This window comes from Meriones unguiculatus, chromosome 14, assembly GCF_030254825.1.
Source record: "Meriones unguiculatus strain TT.TT164.6M chromosome 14, Bangor_MerUng_6.1, whole genome shotgun sequence".
NCBI classification, from domain to species: Eukaryota; Metazoa; Chordata; class Mammalia; order Rodentia; family Muridae; genus Meriones; species Meriones unguiculatus.
The window spans coordinates 83,410,611-83,429,152 of NC_083361.1; the positions used below are offsets into that span (position 1 = coordinate 83,410,611).

Sequence of the window (18,542 nt, forward strand, 5' to 3'; positions counted from 1 at the left end):
TGTTGCTTCTTTAATCTTCAAGTTTGAAATCAGTGGAAGAGACTTTCTTCTGTCAGCCTGCCTAAGCTGGACCTTAATTTCTCTTCACTGTACAATTTCAGGTTCAGGTGAAACTGGCATACAGTTTGGAAGGCAAAAGTGAGACACGGCCATCTTATGCTTTAAAGTTTGCTAATATGCATGTGTGTGTTCCTGCTGATCTGCAGGCTACCTTGTTGATATGGAGAACATTTCAGTCTGCAACCCCCTATCTTTGACTACACCTCTTTTACAGCTTGCCTAAGTATTGTATGAGCTTTATTTGTTTGTTTTAAAACAGGGTTTCTCTGTGCAGTTTTGGCTGTCTTGAAACTGAATCTATAGACTAGGCTGCCTGGAACTCATAGAGATCCATCTTCATCTGCTTCCCAAGTGGTAGGATTAAAGGCGTGTGCCATCACAGCCCAGCCCTATCATACAACATCATGGTGAAGATGTAGGTTGCTCATGCTCTCAAAGCTGCAAGTGGTAAGAGTCAATCTTGGCTTTGAATTTGTCCTTATAGGCTCCATCCAGTACATTGTGAAAGTTCTAGTTTGCTCTCACTCTTTCCATTTCAAGATTTTCTGCCTGACTGCCCATCTGACTAACAGTGACTCAAGTGAGGCCTAACACAACACAGGGCAGCAACCTCTCGTGCAGATTTCACCGTGTTCCCATAATTGTGAGAACAACCCTATCCTAAATCTTGCTCTCTACTACTCATAGTGGTTCTATTTCTGTGAGCAAACCTTTACACAGGACATATCTGTATCAGTTCTTAGGAAATACATTTTTTTATTTAAAAAAAGATTTATTTTTTATCTTTAAATTATGCTTATATGTGTTTGTGCATGTATGTAGGGATATGTGCACTTGAGGACAAAATTTTTAGATGGAAGGTTGGTGTTGTTGAGGCTGCATATAGAATGCTATTCAGATTGATTAAGAAGACTGATATCCTGACAGGCAAAGTGGCTCAACAGGTAAAGGTGCTTGTCGCCAGGCCTCACAGTCTAAATTCGGTCCCTGATCCCACTCAGACGGTGTAAGGCAAGAAGCCTTCTGGCTGCCATGTGCACACTGTGACATGGACCTCCTGCAGCCCAAATAAGTAAATACAAACAACATTTGTTGTTGTTGTTTGAGACAGAGTTTCTCTGAGTAGCCCTGGCTGTCCTGGACTCACTTTGTAGATCATGCTGGCCTCGAACTCACAGACATCACCCTTGCACTGGCCTAGTGAGAGAGCATCCCTGCACTGGATAAGAGTGTATGGGTTCAGTCAAATGGGTAGTGATACTCACCAGTGATCAAATACCTTAAAGACAGCTTTTTGGATTGAAAAGAAATAAAAATACATAATATAGTTAGCAAAATGATTATGAAGAAAGATGGCCCATTAAATGTCAATTCTTTTCCTTGTCATTTGAAAGCAAAGTCAGTATCAACACTAAGTTACTGTTTGAGGAATAATGCTTTGGCTTCAGGTAATACACTATTAAGGTCATCTTTGATCTTTTTTTTTATTTCATCTTCTTTTCAAGGTCTATTTGATTATTTAATTATAAGACATGTACTTTTTTAACCAATACTATTTTTGTTTTATATCAAGTCTTTAAGAAAACGTGATATTAAGTCTCCGAAAAGCATTTTTAAAAACTTTTAAAAATATTTCTTTTTATTTGTGTGTGTGTGTGTGTGTGTGTGTACATGTACCACATTCATGTGTGGAAGCAAGAGGACAACTTGCAGGAGTGGGTACTCTCCTTTCACCATGTAGGTTCTGAGGATCAAGCTCATGTCATCCCTCTTGGAGGCACCTTTACCCACTGAATCATCTCACCAGATTTGGATTTTTGCTAAATTTTTCTGAATCTTTTCTGATGGTTCTATTAATTGTGTTTTGTTGGGCACAATGTCATCTATTTTGAGAGCATCACTGGGTCCTCTTTTTGACCTCCCTCCAGCCTCTGAGGGGGTATATCAGACTTGGGCCTCCCATCAGCTGGACTCGTGGTTACCCCTGAGCCACATCCCTAGCCCTCATTCCATTGGCTCCCTTTTGCAGAGCGCCTTCCCACACAGTGTCTTTACCCTCGGAGCTTCTTGCTATGAAAGCTGCCTGCCTGTTTCATACCGTTGAAGTATGTCTCTAGTCTTTGAGTGGAAATGAGGTAATTTCTGTTTTCTTGAAATGAGAAGAGTGGATTCTGTGTCATAGGAAACCTAGACAAATACAATTGTCTTTCCTCACAAGTTAGTAGTTCTCCCTCAGATGGTACTTTAGGAATGGCATGCTTAGAACACAGCTCTCATACAGAGCAGAGAAATTAATATGGTGGTGATGAGTGCAGTTATGTAACAAGGTATACATGTGCCTGGACAAGGGGCTTGAAAGGTAGAAACAACTAGTCATATTGACATAATTAATTTAGGGGAAAATTCTTTTCTTTTGATATTGTAGAATTTCCACATCACATTGTTTATGAAAGATGATATAAATCTGAATATTTATTATAAATAACTTTTTAAACATCTCTCCACTTATAGAAGTTTCATTAATATCTCTGGTTGCTATGGTACAAAATTGAGTACCCCAAAGTGAGTACAGATCTGTCCAAAAAGTGCTTTTCTTCTTGTCCCCCCATCTTTAACCCTTTATTTAGTCTGTTCTTGTCTCTACCCTTAATGTAGATGCTATTACTGATTTCTACTATATTTTAAGGACTGAATCTTTTTTTCAGGGTTGTTTATCTGGGGACAGGACGCTGGTTCTTCTGGTCCATTGTTGTACTGAGTGCAGCGGGGATCATGGCTGTCTACACTTTCTTGCTTTTGGTGAGTGATGATTCTCATTTCCATTTCTTGAGCAGCCTCATGGGATGCTCCTATGCTATTGTATCTATCAAGAGTCTTTGATGTTAGTAAGGTCAGAGTTTACATCAGCTGCTTCAGCTTCATCCACAAGGCGTGGCTGAAGGAGATTTATGCTGTTTAGAGGATGTGTCTAATTAAGCCGACCCTTGAGAGGGTGACACAACACCCCTCTTCTATTCCCCCATTTTATACTCTATCCATTGCCTCACTCGATATTATAGTTTAAACACCTAGAGCTTTACACCCACAGTCTGGGACTTACACATCAAACCAGCTCAACTATGCAAATGCTAGTCACCTGGTTCAGATGCAAATTATTTGTATATGACCCTGCCTCTGTTGCATGATATGGTAAAGTCATGTTGCATGAAAAAGATACACCATGTAAGAGAAAGGTCCATGGAAGTGGAGAACCAAACAGAAAAATAACTTCAGCTGAAAACTGTGTGCTTACTTGAATTTCAGAATTCTGTTTCCACTGATTTCCTCCTAGACACAGAAGAGTCCATCCCTCAAATATGTTGCCAATTGCAATATTTTCTTCTAAAATTATTAGTTATTATGAAAGTATTGTAAAAAGTATTGAGTATGTAGAAATCAGTAAAAGTAAAACATGTAGTTTCTGTCTTCATGGAGATCCCCTTGCTAGAGATAATGTGTTTGTTCTGTTTCTCACTGCTGTGACAGCATACCTGACAAATGAAACTTGAGGGAGGGTTTGTTTGACTTAAAGTCTGAGAGGATGTAGTCTTTTGTGGTTATGGTTATGGTTATGCTTATGGTTGTTTCTTCATTCAGTGTTTAGAATCTCATAGACAATAAATCACAGACAAAAATAACTACTCGTGATAGAACTTTGTAACTATCTCTATACACACTCACATGAAATTTGTCAGGGGCTTTATGAGGGGAGAGATAACTTCCAACAAAGAACATCAAATAAATCTTAGGAAAGGTAGCACTGGAGGGCTGGAGAGACAGTGTAGTCAGTAAAGTGTGTGCTGGGTAAGCATGTGGACCTAAGTTCAGATCTCCAGAGTCAGACCCAGGGCTACAGTGGAGACAGGGCAGACGCAGGTAAGTCCCTGAAGATCACTGATGAGATAATGAAGAACTTGAGGTTCAGTGAGAGACGGTTATCCAATAGAAGTGCTCCATGTACTTGTCTGTGTGCATGCATATCCACGAGCACAAATGACACATATGCATACATCCCCACCAACAAGTACACACACACACACGCATTCATATCACCAAGTACACACACACACACCAACAAGTACACACACAAAGTACACACGTTCACACCAAGTACGCATACACACACATCCCCACCAACAAGTGCACACACACGCATCCATATCAACAAGTACACACACACCAACAAGTACACACTCACAAAGTAGCAGGATTGGAGTGGGATCTTGAGCAGATGATGGATTTGGACATAGGGGATTGAAATGGAAAGGAACATTAAGAGCTGAGAAAAGGTATTGTGAGAGAGTAATAAGAGAAAAAATATATTTGCTCTCTTGGGAAGGGAACGATGTAGATGAGTGGGGAGACACAGCCTGTGACAGCTTTTGAAAGGCTTTGAAAGGAAGAGCTACTTGGCAAACATGTTTGCATTTTAGGAAACACATTCTAGAAGCTGTGATGTGAAGGTAGAGAGACAAGCTAAGACTTTCTTTTCAGAGAAGAAGATACAGATGATATGCTCGAGGCTAAATTCTGGCCACCGAATTGTACTGTGCTTACACACAATTAGTGGGAAATGGGATTGTTAGCTTCCAGGGTGAGAAAATTGGTGTCTAGCAGAGTCTTGGTTTCAACAGACTACATTAGCCTGCCTCTCTTGGAGAATGGTGGAAAAGAGAGGGGCCTGGCTGCACGTTCCCCGTCTGTCATTAGGGTGCTTGCTTTGAGAGCTCGGTGTAAAGCTCAGTGGTTAGGATACTGTACTAGGCCTCAAGTTTGATTCCCAGTAGGGAAAAGCAAAGGTTATTGACCTAGTAATTTTGGCCAAGATTACTATAACTTGACTAAACTATCCTAAGCTTTGGTTGCTTTCTAATTGATAAAGATAATATTTAATAAAATTCTATTTTATAGGGCTGAGTAAAAATAAATAAAATCGTATATACAAAATTACTGTAGTAAAAGGTAAGAGCTTTGTACATGAATATGCCAACATCTGGAGACTCGAGTTTCTATGTTCATACTGACTTTGTGACTGGCTTGATTTAGACTTAGATTTGAAAATGTACTCAGCATATTCCAATGTTAATGATAATCCATCAGCACCAGTTCTGGAAGAAAGCTTTTAAATGACCCTTGGGAGAGCTGTCTCTTAAACTCTCTTCTCTTATAAGTGACCCTAAGTAATATCAGGCATGAAGTCCATCACAGAAAATAATGTACAGGAACTCAGAAAGCATCAGTGGTAATGGCTGTGAGATCCCAGAGGGAAGAATAATGAAATCTTCCTAAGGTTCTAGTAGAAGCTACAGACAGGAAATGACATTTGAACTGGCTTCATGGGTCAGTGGCATTGGGGAAGAACTTCTTAAAAAGGATGAGCAGTAACAAGGCAAGAAAAAGTGAAAAGTAGCCCAAGAAGCAAAGGTGGTGCCCATCATGAGCGGCAACAGAACTACGGAACTGCTCTGGGCAGGACTTTAGTAATTTGAAAATAATTGCCTTGCCTTCTTTGCTTTGCAGTTATTTGGGGTTTTGTTGCTCTGGGAAAGGATTGAACTAAAGCTACATACAGCTCATAAGGTAAGACAACTCAGTCCTCACAGGCGGCCGTAGACAGGCTGGCAGGAGCTTCCAGCATTCATGCTACACCTGCAATTGGCCCTCTTTCATTGTTCCTTGGACAGATCTGCTTGTCCAATTTTAACTGAAATAAGTACATTTCTGACAGTAGGAACTGAAATACCAGCCTAAAAAGCTATACCTTCTCTCTCTTTCTCTTTCTCTCTCTCTATGTTTCATGTCATACTCACCAGCTTTGTTCTTCCTGTCCCAATGAAATCTTAGGCAAATTCCTTACTTTTGCAATTCTTTTCCATCACAATAGCATTCTTATTTCAGACATTAAAATTGTAGTTCACTGTAGTAAACCAGTCTTTAACCCTATAGGTCTAAAACATTCTGCTTCCTCTATTTGGGCTTGACTCAGCTTCTGCCTGTCATGGTGGAGAGGGCAGTGGCTCTCTCCTTGATGACATTTTTTCTTAGGTCAGTGCTTGCTTTCTTATGATCCCCCTGAAGCTTCTCCTTTAATATCTACTTGACAAGTCCCTTTGAAATGATACCAACATGGCTTCTCTCAAACAGTTCATACCTGGTCCCCAGGTCCAGGTATTCTCTGTGGTATAGTGTGGTTGCAACAAGGAGTTTCTGGCTTTGTTCTATTGTGGACTAGATCAGCTCCAGTGGTGGCATGCTTTTCCTTTTTTATTTTTTATTTTTTCCTTTCTCTTTCTTATTTTTTATAAGTTTTTTTATTTTTATTTTTTATTAATTGCAGTTTATTCACTTTGTATCCCCCCCTGTAGGTACCTCCCTCCTCCCTTCCCAATTTTATCCTCCCTCCCCCTTCTTTACCCATGCCCCTCCACCAGTTCGCTGATAGGAGAGGTCTTCCTCCCCTTCCTTCTGATCCTAGTCTATCAGGTTTTATCAGGAGGGGCTGCATTGTTTCCTTCTATGGCCTGGTAAGGCTGCTCCCCCTCAGGGGGAGGTGATCAAAGAGCAGGCCAATCAGTTCATGTCAGAGATAGTCCCTGTTCCCGTAATTGGGTAACCCACTTGGACACTGAACTGCCATGGGCTACATCGGTGCAGGGGTTCCAGGTTATCTCCATGAATGGTCCTTGGTTGGAGTATCAGCCTCAGAAAAGACCCCTGGGCCCAGATATTTTGGTTCTGTTGCCCTCCTTGTGGAGCTCCCGTCCTCTCCAGATCTTACTATTTCCCTCTTCTTTTATAAGATTCCCTGCATTCTGCCCAAAGTTTGGCTGTGAGTCTCAGCATCTGCTTTGATACCCTGCAGGGTAGAGCTTTTCAGAGCCCTTCTGTGGTAGGCTCCTGTCCTGTTCCCTGTTTTCTCCCTCTTCTGATGTCTGTCCTCTTTGTCTTTCTGAATGGGGATTGAGCATCTTAGCCAAAGTCCTCCTTCTTGATTAGTTTCTTTAGGTGTGCAGATTTTAGTATGTTTATCCTATATTATATGTCTAATATCCATTTATGAGTGAGTATATACCCTGTGTGTCTTTCTGCTTCTGGGATACCTCACTCAGGATGATCTTTTCCTCTTCTTACCATTTGCCTGCAAATTTCATGATTTCCTTTTTTTTTTTTTTTATTGCTGAGTAATATTCCATTGTATAGATGTACCACAATTTCTGTATCCATTCCTCAACTGAGGGGCATCTGGGTTGTTTCCAGCTTCTGACTATTACAAATAAAGCTGCTACAAACATGCTTGAACACATTGTCGTCAGAACAAAACGACTGCCTACAGATTGAGAAAGGATCTTCACCAACCCTATATCTGAGAGAGGGCTAATATCCAGAATATATAAATAACTCAAGAAGTTAAACAGCAACAAATGGAGTAATCCAATTAAAAAATGGGGTACAGAGCTAAAAAGAGAATTCTCAATAGAGGAACATCGAGTGGCAGAGAAACACTTAAAGAAATGTTCAACGTCCTTAGTCATCAGGAAATTGCAAATCAAAACGACCCTGAGCTTTCAACTTGCACCCATCAGAATGGCTAAGATCAAAAACTCAAGTGACAACACATGCTGGAGAGGATATGGAGAAAGGATATGGGGAACCCTCCTCCACTGCTGGTGGGAATGTAAACTTGTACAACCACTTTGGAAATCAATCTGTTGCTCTCTCACACAATTAGGAATAGTGCTACCTCAAGATCCAGCTATACCACTCCTAGGCATATATCCACAATATGTTCAAGTATACAACAAGGACATTTGCTCAACCATGTTTGTAGCAGCCTTTTTTTTTTTTTGAGTTTTTAATTAAATTTTTATTTTTTATATTAATTACTGTTTATTCACTTTGTATCCCAGCTGTAGCTTCCTCTCTCATTCCCTCTCAATCCCACCCTTCTTCCCTCTCCTCCCATTTCCCTCTCCAAGTCCACTGATAGGGGAGGTCCTCCTCCCCTTCCGTCTGACCCTAGCTTATCAGGGCTCATCAGGACTGGCTGCATTCTTCTCTGTGGCCAGGTAAGGCTGCTCCCCCTTCAAGGCGGTTGTCAAAGAGCCAGCCACTGATTTCATGTCAGAGACAGTTCCTGTTTCCCTTACTAGGGAACCCACTTGGATACTGAGCTGCCATCGGCTATATCTGTGCAGGAGCTAGGTTATCTCCATGAATGGTCTTTGGTTGGAGTATCAGCTTCAGAAAAGACCCCTGGGTCCAGATATTTTGGTTCTGCTGCTCTCCTGGTGGAACTCCTGTCCTCTCTAGGTCCCACTATCTCCCCCTTCTTTCATAGGATTCCCTGCACTCTGCCCAAAGTTTGGCTGTGAGTCTCAGCATCTGCTTTAGGACCCTGCTGGGTAGTCTTTCAGAGGCCCTCTGTGGTAGGCTCCTGTCTTGTTTCTTGTTTTCACTTTCTTCCAATGTCTATCCCATTTGCCTTTCTGAATAAAGATTGAGCATCTTACCCAGGGTCCTCCTTCTTGCTTAGCTTTTTTAGATGTACAGATTTTAGTATGTTTATCCTATATTATAGGTCTAGTATCCACTTATAAGTGAGTATATAGCCTGTGTATCTCTCTGCTTCTGGGAGACCTCACTCAGGATGATCTTTTCTAGATCCCACCATTTGCCTGCAAGTTTCATAATGTCCTTGTTTTTAATTGCTGAGTAGTATTCCATTGTGTAAATGTACCACAATTTCTGTATCCATTCCTCAATTGAGGGACGTCTGGGTTGTTTCCAGGTTCTGGCTATTATGAATAAAGGTACTACAAACATGGTTGAACAAATATCCTTGTTGTATACTTGAACATACCTTGGACATATGCTTAGAAATGGTAAAGCTGGATCTTGAGATAGCACTATTTCTAATTGTCAGAGAAAGAACCAGATTGATTTCTAAAGTGGTTGCACAAGTTTACATTCTCACCAGCAATGGAGGAGGGTTCCCCTTTCTCCACATCCTCTCCAGGATGTATTGTCACTTGAGTTTTTGATCTTAGCCATTCTGATGGGTGTAAGTTGAAATCTCAGGGTCGTTTTGATTTGCATTTCCCTGATGACTAAGGACACTGAGCATTTCTTTAGGTGTTTCTCTGCCATTCTATATTCCTCTACAGACAATTCTCTGTTTATCTCTGTACCCCCCCCTTTTTTTTTTTTACAGTTTTCTTTCTTCTTTTTTAAAAAGATCTTCTCGAGCATGGTTGTAAAATCTGGGAACATGTCAAGTCTTTTAAGCGGCATTCTTAAATTTCCTTTTGCTCAAATGAGAAATTGCAAGTATAACTTAAGTATTATAAGTATTTTATAAGTATTATAAAATAAATGGAAATTGATATCATGAGCTCTTCCATGAGAAGAATATATATTGAAAAGAAAAAAAAACCTTATTGCTAATCTTATTGGTTTTAGACTTTGGACACTATTATGAATTAATCACCACCAAGAAAGTTATTATTCCATCAGCCCCTTTTCAATAAATCTTCAACCAAGAAATTGTTGGCATCCTTTCAGTAAGCATAGTTATTATCATTAGCCAAGAGCAGATGGGGCATAAGCCCTAGGCTAAATTGTAGCCCTAGAATCTTCTTTTTATACACAATCAGCAAGATGTTGTTTGTTAGCTTTAAATGAGGATGCTAATGTCCAATTAAGTCTTATACTTTAGTGACCTTTTTATTCTACCTTACCTCTTTTGGATACATGTTATGACTATTGAATCTGTTTCAGACAACAGAAGTGCTTACATCTTATATTCTGGTATTCTGAAATAAAAATCTCCAATAAACACTCCTTATTAGTGAAGTTAGACTGGTTTAAAATTATGCCTTCTTCTTGTCTGGCATCATCATTAGAATTAATTCCTATATATCTTCAATAGGATTTTGTCCATTCAAGTTAATAAAATTTTGCCATTGTTTTTCAAACCTTCTTGTCCTGAACTATTTTGTGATCTAATTGCCATTATGTATCTGTGGGCAATGAAAAGTGATGGAGGGGGATTATGGGATGAAGTGACCTTCCCTTGGAAAGTAATTACTTTGGTTAAGCCTCCAAACTAGCAAGAACAAGACCTATTGAGTCTGCCTCTGTTGGCAGGGGGTTACTTTAGGGCCTGGAGGTTTACTTTTATTTATTTATTTTTTTTCTTCAGAATAACCCAGAAGGGATAGAATTAGCACCAGGTCTAGAATCTCTTGATTGCCTCGGGATGCCCAGAGAACACTTTCAGACTACAGTGATCAATCAAAACCACTTATAAACACACTAATAGCTTGACTTCCTTATAAAAACCCCCTAAGGTATCAGCTTGCAATAACGGGATGCCTCTGAAATTTTCTGACAAGATAGACCTTATGTATATCGGTTGTTTTTACTTTAAATAACCCTGGAATTACAGGTTTTTATGGTGGCAAAAGGACTTTGCACACAAAATGACTCCAACTCTGTGAAGCAGCATTTCTATATACTTGGCTCAAAACATACCCCACATTCTAATCTCAAAATCAGAGTGCTTTACTGATGCAGGAGAGTAAAGACCTTTCATGAGTAGTTCTCCAAGGGAAAATATTGTATTTGTTCCTTATGATTGCTTATATCCTTTAAGTCATTTGTAAAGTTTGGTATTGGGTAAGTGTTCGGTTCAACAGATCAGCTCCTGTATGAATTTAGTTTGATAACAGGCTAATAATGTTGCATTTATGTATTTGACTGCTTGGCTTGTACTTTTTTTCTTTAAGTCAAAGAGGAGGTAGAGGTTTGTAATGCTGTTATTGAAATTGTGTGGCTGGGAAGGGTGAAGATGCTGGATTGGTGGCAGCATCAAACCACACAATTATGTAATTCCTTCCGGTTATGCTGCACAGCCAAGATTCAGGAAGAGTGAAGGTAAGTTACTGGAGCCACGAAACACTGAGGACTCTCAAGGTGATTAGACTGAAAAGACACAGTCCATGGTAGTACGCTTAATCACACGCAATTCACAAGGACAGTTCTGATCCAAATCTGGTGCCCAGATGTTCAGAAGCCCTTTTTGTTTTCCCAGGTCTTCATTTTGCTAACAGTTCTGCTGTGTTCCTTCTTATTGAGTCTTTTAAACCGATACTGGAAGGACAAGTGGCTGATAGCTGGGCTGTCATTGCAGGTAAGCATTATCCTAGGGTTCTCATCACTGTGTCCTCTTGTGTCTAATCTGACTTTTGGCCTTTTGTTCCAGATCTTTGCTCCCTTCGTGCACCTGAGCCTCTTAACTGTGATGATAATCATTTCCTGGCCTTTAGCCATCTGTGTGGCCCACTTGGAGTCAGAAGGTATATCATGTGAGGTGGAACCTTGCCTGACCTCCCCACCTTGCATACTCCACTCAGAGAAGCAGAGATGGTAGCTAGCCACCCATGTGCCTCTTTGAAATTTATTCAGTGTGTTATGTAGGGATGTTCCTTACAGTCTCACCAACCCCTGTAGCCTATCACAGTATTTCTATTACTAAGCCAGCCTTCTTCTGAGAACGGTTCTTTAAGGAAAATGTCATTTTCCCTCCATGTTAATGCACATCATTTATCTGGGGCAGATGGGCACAGCAGAGGGCATCTTAATTTTGCTTTGACCTGAGTGCTTCTCTACGACTTAACCTGTTCATACACAAATATCACTGATTTCAATTTACACTGTGTCCAGAGAGCTCTGGTTGCATCAGGCCACTCAGAAAAGTTCCCTGTGAGTCCCTGTCATACTTAGGAACTTAAAGAAGCAGGAATGCTGCCTCTGCTGCTGGCTTCCTCTCTGTTCTTTCACAATGTTGGTGGAAACAAGACATGAACTCTGAGTTGAACTGCTTTGCAAATGGAAAGCAGTAGTGTCTTCTTTCTACACCTCTTTTCTTACTATTGGTAAAATGAAAGGCACTTGCTTCCTGGCTTGTGGGAAGATGCAAGCAAGTGAAGGGCTGGTTTAATATTGGTGCTGTTTTTTGCTTGTTTGTTGTGTTGTGTGTGTTGTGTGTGTGGTAAATTTTAGAAAATATTTCTAGGACATGAACTTATAGTGAATATCAATGAACTGTTTTCTCTATTTTAGTTAGAATAAGAAAATACAGGATGGCAGATTACGAGCAAGAATCCCTGAAGAGATGTAATATATTCACAAGGTTAAGAGGTTAGAGCTGGAGATCTCAATTTGAAAGTCACTGAAACATAGGTAGTAACTAAAAAAAATGTGCAGGTGGGTGGAATCCTCAGAGGTGTAAAGTGGAAGGTGGGGAAGCAGTTGATAATAAGAATCAAGGATAGGCTACAGAGTGGGAGACGGACGTGGGTGCAGTGTGGAGTGGGAAGAAGAGAAAGAAGGAGGGAAAGAAACAAAACTAATGTTTATCAACTGTTATGAGTCAGCACTATTTGTAACAACTCTGTGAAGATGATGTTAGCTGCTAGACAGACCTAATTTACAGAAGAAAGATAAAGACCCAGAAAAGTTACATCATGTGTCCTCGGTCACTATAAGGAGTGACACAACTTAGCCTTTCCTTACATTTCTGTCAGTTAGTACCTTTTCCACTGTGCCGCTCTGCCCTAAGTTAGAGAACCTCTTAGGGCGATCTTTACAGATGTCAGGGCTTATTTAGAGCCATCCAAGCTCTCCTCCCAGATGCTGTTTCTTATATTGCCTTCCTCTCCTTCCTCCCCTCCCTCATCCAGCCTTCCCTCCCTTCCTCCCACCCACCTTCTGTACAGTTTTTACATTTTTACTTTCAAGTTCCAGCAGTAGTGCCTTAATAATGTCTGTCTTAAAATGTAGGTCAGTGGTGGAGCACTTGCCTAGCATATATGGGGCATGGATTCAATACCCAACCCTGAAAAATATCTTCTTCTGAACAATACTGTGTATTAATATCTAAAGCCCTGAAAGAGAGGATGTGACAGAAATAGAAAAGCAAATCATGGACTGTCTGCTGCTTTGGGTAGCTAGCTTTTAGAAATGGTTCTTTCTCCATCCCTCTTTTTCTTTTTACCCATTTTTCTTCTCTCCTTTCAACTTTTTCAGCTCTACAAATAGTTGCTGGATTGCCCTTCTTTATTATTCTCTTATGTCTTTATTTGATGCCACTGGGAATTTATTCTCCCTGCGTTTTGAAGAAGGAGAATTTAGGGCCTAAGCCTGTCTTCTTTGGACATAGAGGCGCACCCATGGTAGGTCCAAGCATAATGAGCATGGATGAATGTAGGTATGTATGGATGGATTATAAGGATGACAGAAGGGAGCCTCAGAAATGTCAGAGATCCTGGAGGAAAGAGAATCTTGACATGACAAAAATAAGGAGTTAATTGCATATGTTGCCTCTGAACTCAGGTTGTCTAACTCTGGTCAGCTTATCTTTACTATGCCCACTGTTCAGCTGGATAGAGGGGAAGAGAGTCAGCCTCTTTGAAAAGAGAGCCCAGAGAGCCAAGCTCTGCTTCTCAAAGCCCCATTTGCTCCCAGGCGCTATGTCTAACGTGAAAGAAATGTTGGGAGAAGAGATGTTAAGGCATAGGGCTTGATGTCCTTCTCTTCCATAGATGGCGCCAGAGAATACCATGATGTCCTTTGAGAAGGCTGTTGAACTTGATGTCTTTGGCCTGGAGACAGATGTATATCTAAGGTAGGACTAGGGTAAAGGGCAAGAGGGGATTTATCTAATGTCATGGGAAAGGACCAGTTGTCTCAAGGTTAAGGAGAATAAGCCTTGAAGAGTTTCTTCCATGTTTATATAGCATATTTGTATATGCCACATATATGAGCCACATTCCCTTATAAACTATGCCCTTTTACCTCTCTGTTCTTTACCATTGGCTCACAAAGCACATGTGATTCAGATGTGTTTTCAGTGTAAACCATGCTTACACCATAACCCTGTATACCTTCAGGACTTGCTCATTAACATTCCCTAATACCTGCTGCAGGCTAGGATGCCTGATGAGTGTTCAGGAAATGCAGCTGAGTGATATGTACATTCATCTTTACCTACCCAAGGGGAAAGAAGATGTGGCATAGCTACAGGTGACTGCAGAAGAAGGCTGTTTGTGATGGCAAGTCTTTCAGAGAAGGATAAACCAAGTACAGAGGAGCCTCAGTGGAGGAAAGGATACCTCCTATTCTGTGAAAGAAACAGTCTATATGCTGACTGAAAGTTATGTTTGGGTATGCCTTAAAGGAAAATATTTTGCTAACCAGAGATGGAGGCATTCCAGACAAAAGCATCAATATATTGAAAGGCATCTTAATGAGCAATAATAAACCATTAGAACGCTCCATAAATGTGTAATGTATAACCAGAGTAGGTGTCTCAGGCTAGATGGCCCTATTGGTTTTCATTGTTGGTTTGTTTCTTTGTATATGTTTTCTAATTTTATTATATTATTATTTGTTTGCTTATGCATTCATACATGTGTGCCATGGTGTGTGTGTATAGAGATCAGAGGATGTAATTGGCCCTTCCCTTCCATCATGTGGGTCCCAGAGATTAAACTCAGATTGTCACAGTTGGTGGTGGGTCCCGTTGACTACTGAGGCATCTCACCAACTCTGTATTTGGTTTTTCCTTTCTTTCTCTTTTTGCTTTTGTTTTGGGAAGCCAGACCTGTGTAAGTAGGAAGGCCTTGAACTCACTAGCTGAGGATGGTATAAACTTCTGATCTGATGCCTCTACTTCCTAAATGCTGGGACTACAGGTGTGTACCACCATATCCAGCTTTTAAACAATAAATTTTAATTTCAGATTTTTCAGGGCCTTGTCCATGTCATACCCCAGTCCCACTTCACTGTTGTTGTTGTTGTTTTAATATGCTGCGGAAAAAAATGAAAGTATTGGGTAGCAGGGTATAGCAATGGTCCAAAGAAAAACAAAGTGATACTTGGATCAGAGCAGGGCTAGGAAAGGCTATGCATTCCTGTACCTAGGCATCTTTGGAAGTAGAAAGGCTTCACTCGTTTCCTGGTTCTGTTTGCTTGGGATAAGCCAACCCCAACCTTTCACTCTCAGGTGATACCTATTTTTGAAAGCAAAAGGAGTTTCTTATACACAATGAAAATATGGATTTTGTTTCTCAATTTCTTCATCTAACCTTTTACCTTTTGATTGGAGAATTAAGGCCATTAATACTTAAAAGTTATTATTGAAAAGTGCATGTTGATAACTATCATTTTGTTGCCTTTTTCTATTTATGTTCTTAGTTCTATTTTATATTTCAGTAATTATAACTTCACTTATTTTGTTTCTGTAGCCTTTTGGTCCTACCCCTAGATGAAAATCTACAGGCAATTAATGGTCACTGATAGTGTGAGAATCAGTTTTCTCCAGGGACATGCCTTTTGATTGGTCATCCAATCCCAAGTTGTCTCTAAACACATGTACATATGAGCCACTCCAAATAGACAGTATATATATATATATATATATATATATATATATATATATATGTCAGTAATAATTATAGACGAAGAGGTCATGAATTCAAGAGGGAGGGTACATGAAAGGAGTTGGGTGGGGAGAGAAAGTAGTGGAAATGATATCAATATAGTACTCATGTATGAAAACCTAAAACAATTAATCAAAAGAAAAAAACATTACAAGGGTACAAAGTATTATTTAAAAATAAATGAACCAGCTAGAGCAAAAGGCATGTATGGATATTTTATAGAAGAAGATATGCAGGTAACATGTTCATATGTGGAAAGGTTTTTAACTTCATTAGACATGAGGAAAATATGGGTAGTACTAACATTACTCATTTATCTGAATATTATAGGAGAGAACAAGATAGCAGCTGAGTCAAATCCTCTAATGATAATCTTACCATAGTCATACCCCTTTGAACAGCTGCTCATTTACAAGAGCCACGAAAGCTAGGTAGGAAACCATACTGTTTGGTTTTAGTGAAATAATAAGGAAGGGCTTATTGAAGAAGCAGGAAGAAAATAATTGCCATATCAACCCTCTTTCAACTCTAAGAAGCATGGAAAGAGAAGAGGGAGAAGAGGGGGTGATGGGAGGAGAAAAATCAAATACAGGACTTAGACTTCAAATCCATTATCAGGCCTGCTAGGGGAAATCCACTGCCAAGCAGAGCCCAAAACCCTGTCCCTAGACCAACACTCATGATTGAGCTACTAGTACTGTGTTAACTGGCTAAAGGGTTACCTCTGCCACTTTTCTCCCAGTGTTGGGTAGCAGAGAATAAAGCACGACTCTGCTTTCTGAGAGCAGAGCACAGAAGCTACCACAGGACTTAGCCTACTTTGAAGGAGACAGCGTCAGGCAGAGACTAAACCCCACACAGCCCAGATCTTATATGGTGCCTCTAGGCATGCTTGAGCATCAGGCAGAGAGACCTCAGAGTCAGTTGGACGGACTCAAGTTTTTGCCTAGACCATCATCTGCCATGGGGTGGGCTTGTTCACTACCACCAAACATCCAGACTCTGTAGGTCCCTGTGGCTGTGAGACTTCAAGTATGTCAGCCTTGGCACTTGAGAGACTCCTGTGCTACCTATTCCCAGTGTGCCTAGACTAGTGCGCACAGATGGAGCTGTTAGAATTTCCCTAGATCTGTACCCCAATGGGAGAGATTTGTCTTCTGGCTTGATTCATCAGCAGCTGTAATGTGAGCTTGTATACACTCTTAAATTTTTTTTAATGTACATTGGTGTTTTGTCTGCATGTGTAAGGGGGTTGGGTCCCCTAGAACAGGAGTTATTGAGAGTGGTGAGCTGTCATGTGAGTGCTGGGAATTGAACCTGGGTCCTTTGGAAGAGCAGACAGAGCCCTCTGGATACATACACTCTTGAAGCTGTGCAGATCCTAAAGGAAGGATCAGCAAGCAATGAGTTTGATTACCATTAGAGTATACATTGCTGGTGGCAGGGCAGATGTAGAGGGTCCATCAGCAAGTATCACCGAGGTGAGCCACGGAGGCAGGATCATAAATTGAGGTGGAGTACGTTAACACTATCCCAACCGTGGGTAGCAAGACTATGCTGAGGCCAGAGAGTGGTTACACATGCCTTTACTCTCAGCACTCAGGAGGCAGAGGCAGGTGCCTCTCTGATTTTGAGGCCAGCTTGATCTACAGAGTGAGTTTCAGGACAGCCAAGGCTACACAGAGAAACCCTATCTTGAAAAACAAACAAACAAACAAACAAAGATTATGCTAGGGAGAAGATGGGGTACTAGCATAGGACTTTGTCTTGGAGGTTAGTCCTGGGTGTATGAAGCCTAATACTGGACAGAACCTAACATGTTTGTCGTCAGGGCTGCCTGTGGGTTGCCGCTCTAGCACGGCCCTGGGCTGTTGGTCTTCCACCCAGTGTCACCTGTGGCTGATTGCAGCGCTCTCCAGCTATGAGTTAGCAGTAGGCAGGCAGTCACCACAGTGTAGGCCTCAATTCTTGGCAGTCTGTCAGCTGTGAGTGTGACAGTGTTGCAGTTTTGGTGGCCCTGTGTAGGAATGAATGGCATAGAAGCCTGAGGCTGGTCTTTTCGAGAGGGCGGACTGCAGTGTTGGAATGCCCGCTGGTGACTGGGTACGGTTTTTTGAACTAATAAAGATCTATACAGAGGTTTGGGAGGGTGGACTAATCTTTTTAGGTACTTTTCTAGCTCGTGCTGTGAACAAGTCACCCATCTGCGGATTTGAGATAAGCTTGGATCACCCTCTAGTGCTGAAACAGCGGCAATGCTCTGGCAGTGACTGTAGCACACAGGGTCGCAGACATCACTGTAGACTAAGAGAAAATATATACCTTACTTAGAATGCCAAAAAAAGTAAGCACAACGCCAGATACAAGAGCTGAGGCAAATACATTCCACACTAATAAGCATCAACGACAGCCATGGAACCATAACATTACCTGACAGTTGAAATAAGGTGCAAGGAGGTGAACAAAGTCTTTAATAGTGCATTTAAGATATTTTAAAGAAACTCAATTATCTTCAAAAGAAAACAGTGATTCAGTACTTAGAAAAACTTGACAGAAATGGAAGCATTTTTTTTTTAAATAAAGTGTATGGGGCTGGAGAGATGGCTCAGAGGTTAACAGCACTGGCTGTTCTTCTAAAGGTCCTGAGTTCAATTCCCAGAAACCACATGGTGGCTCAGAACCATCTATAATGAGATCTGGTGCCCTCTTCTTGTCTGCACTCACACATGAAGGCAGAATGCTGTATAAATAACAAATAAATAAATCTAAAAAAAAAATAAAGCATAGTTGAGCTTGAAAAATACAGTGAATTATATTAAAAATATAGAAAATAGAAGAGCCTAAATGCAGGAAAGAAGTAATGAACTAAAAAACAAGCTATTTGCAACTATAATGGGAGAAGAAAAAAATATAAAACATGAAGAATGTTTGAACAGCTTT

The 18,542-nt window shown here is 40.7% G+C and overlaps 1 protein-coding gene across 1 annotated transcript in view; it reads left to right on the forward strand.

Moving 5' to 3' along the window:
• The window catches only part of Gdpd4 (glycerophosphodiester phosphodiesterase domain containing 4), a 66,046-nt gene that overhangs the window by 13,188 nt on the left and 34,316 nt on the right, over positions 1–18,542 (forward strand). The window contains exons 3-9 of the mRNA XM_021634814.2: positions 2,766–2,859; positions 5,620–5,679; positions 11,192–11,290; positions 11,363–11,456; positions 12,223–12,300; positions 13,189–13,334; positions 13,704–13,786. Of these exons, the coding sequence (XP_021490489.1) occupies positions 2,766–2,859; positions 5,620–5,679; positions 11,192–11,290; positions 11,363–11,456; positions 12,223–12,300; positions 13,189–13,334; positions 13,704–13,786 (654 nt within the window). The remainder of the gene's footprint in view (positions 1–2,765; positions 2,860–5,619; positions 5,680–11,191; positions 11,291–11,362; positions 11,457–12,222; positions 12,301–13,188; positions 13,335–13,703; positions 13,787–18,542) is intronic.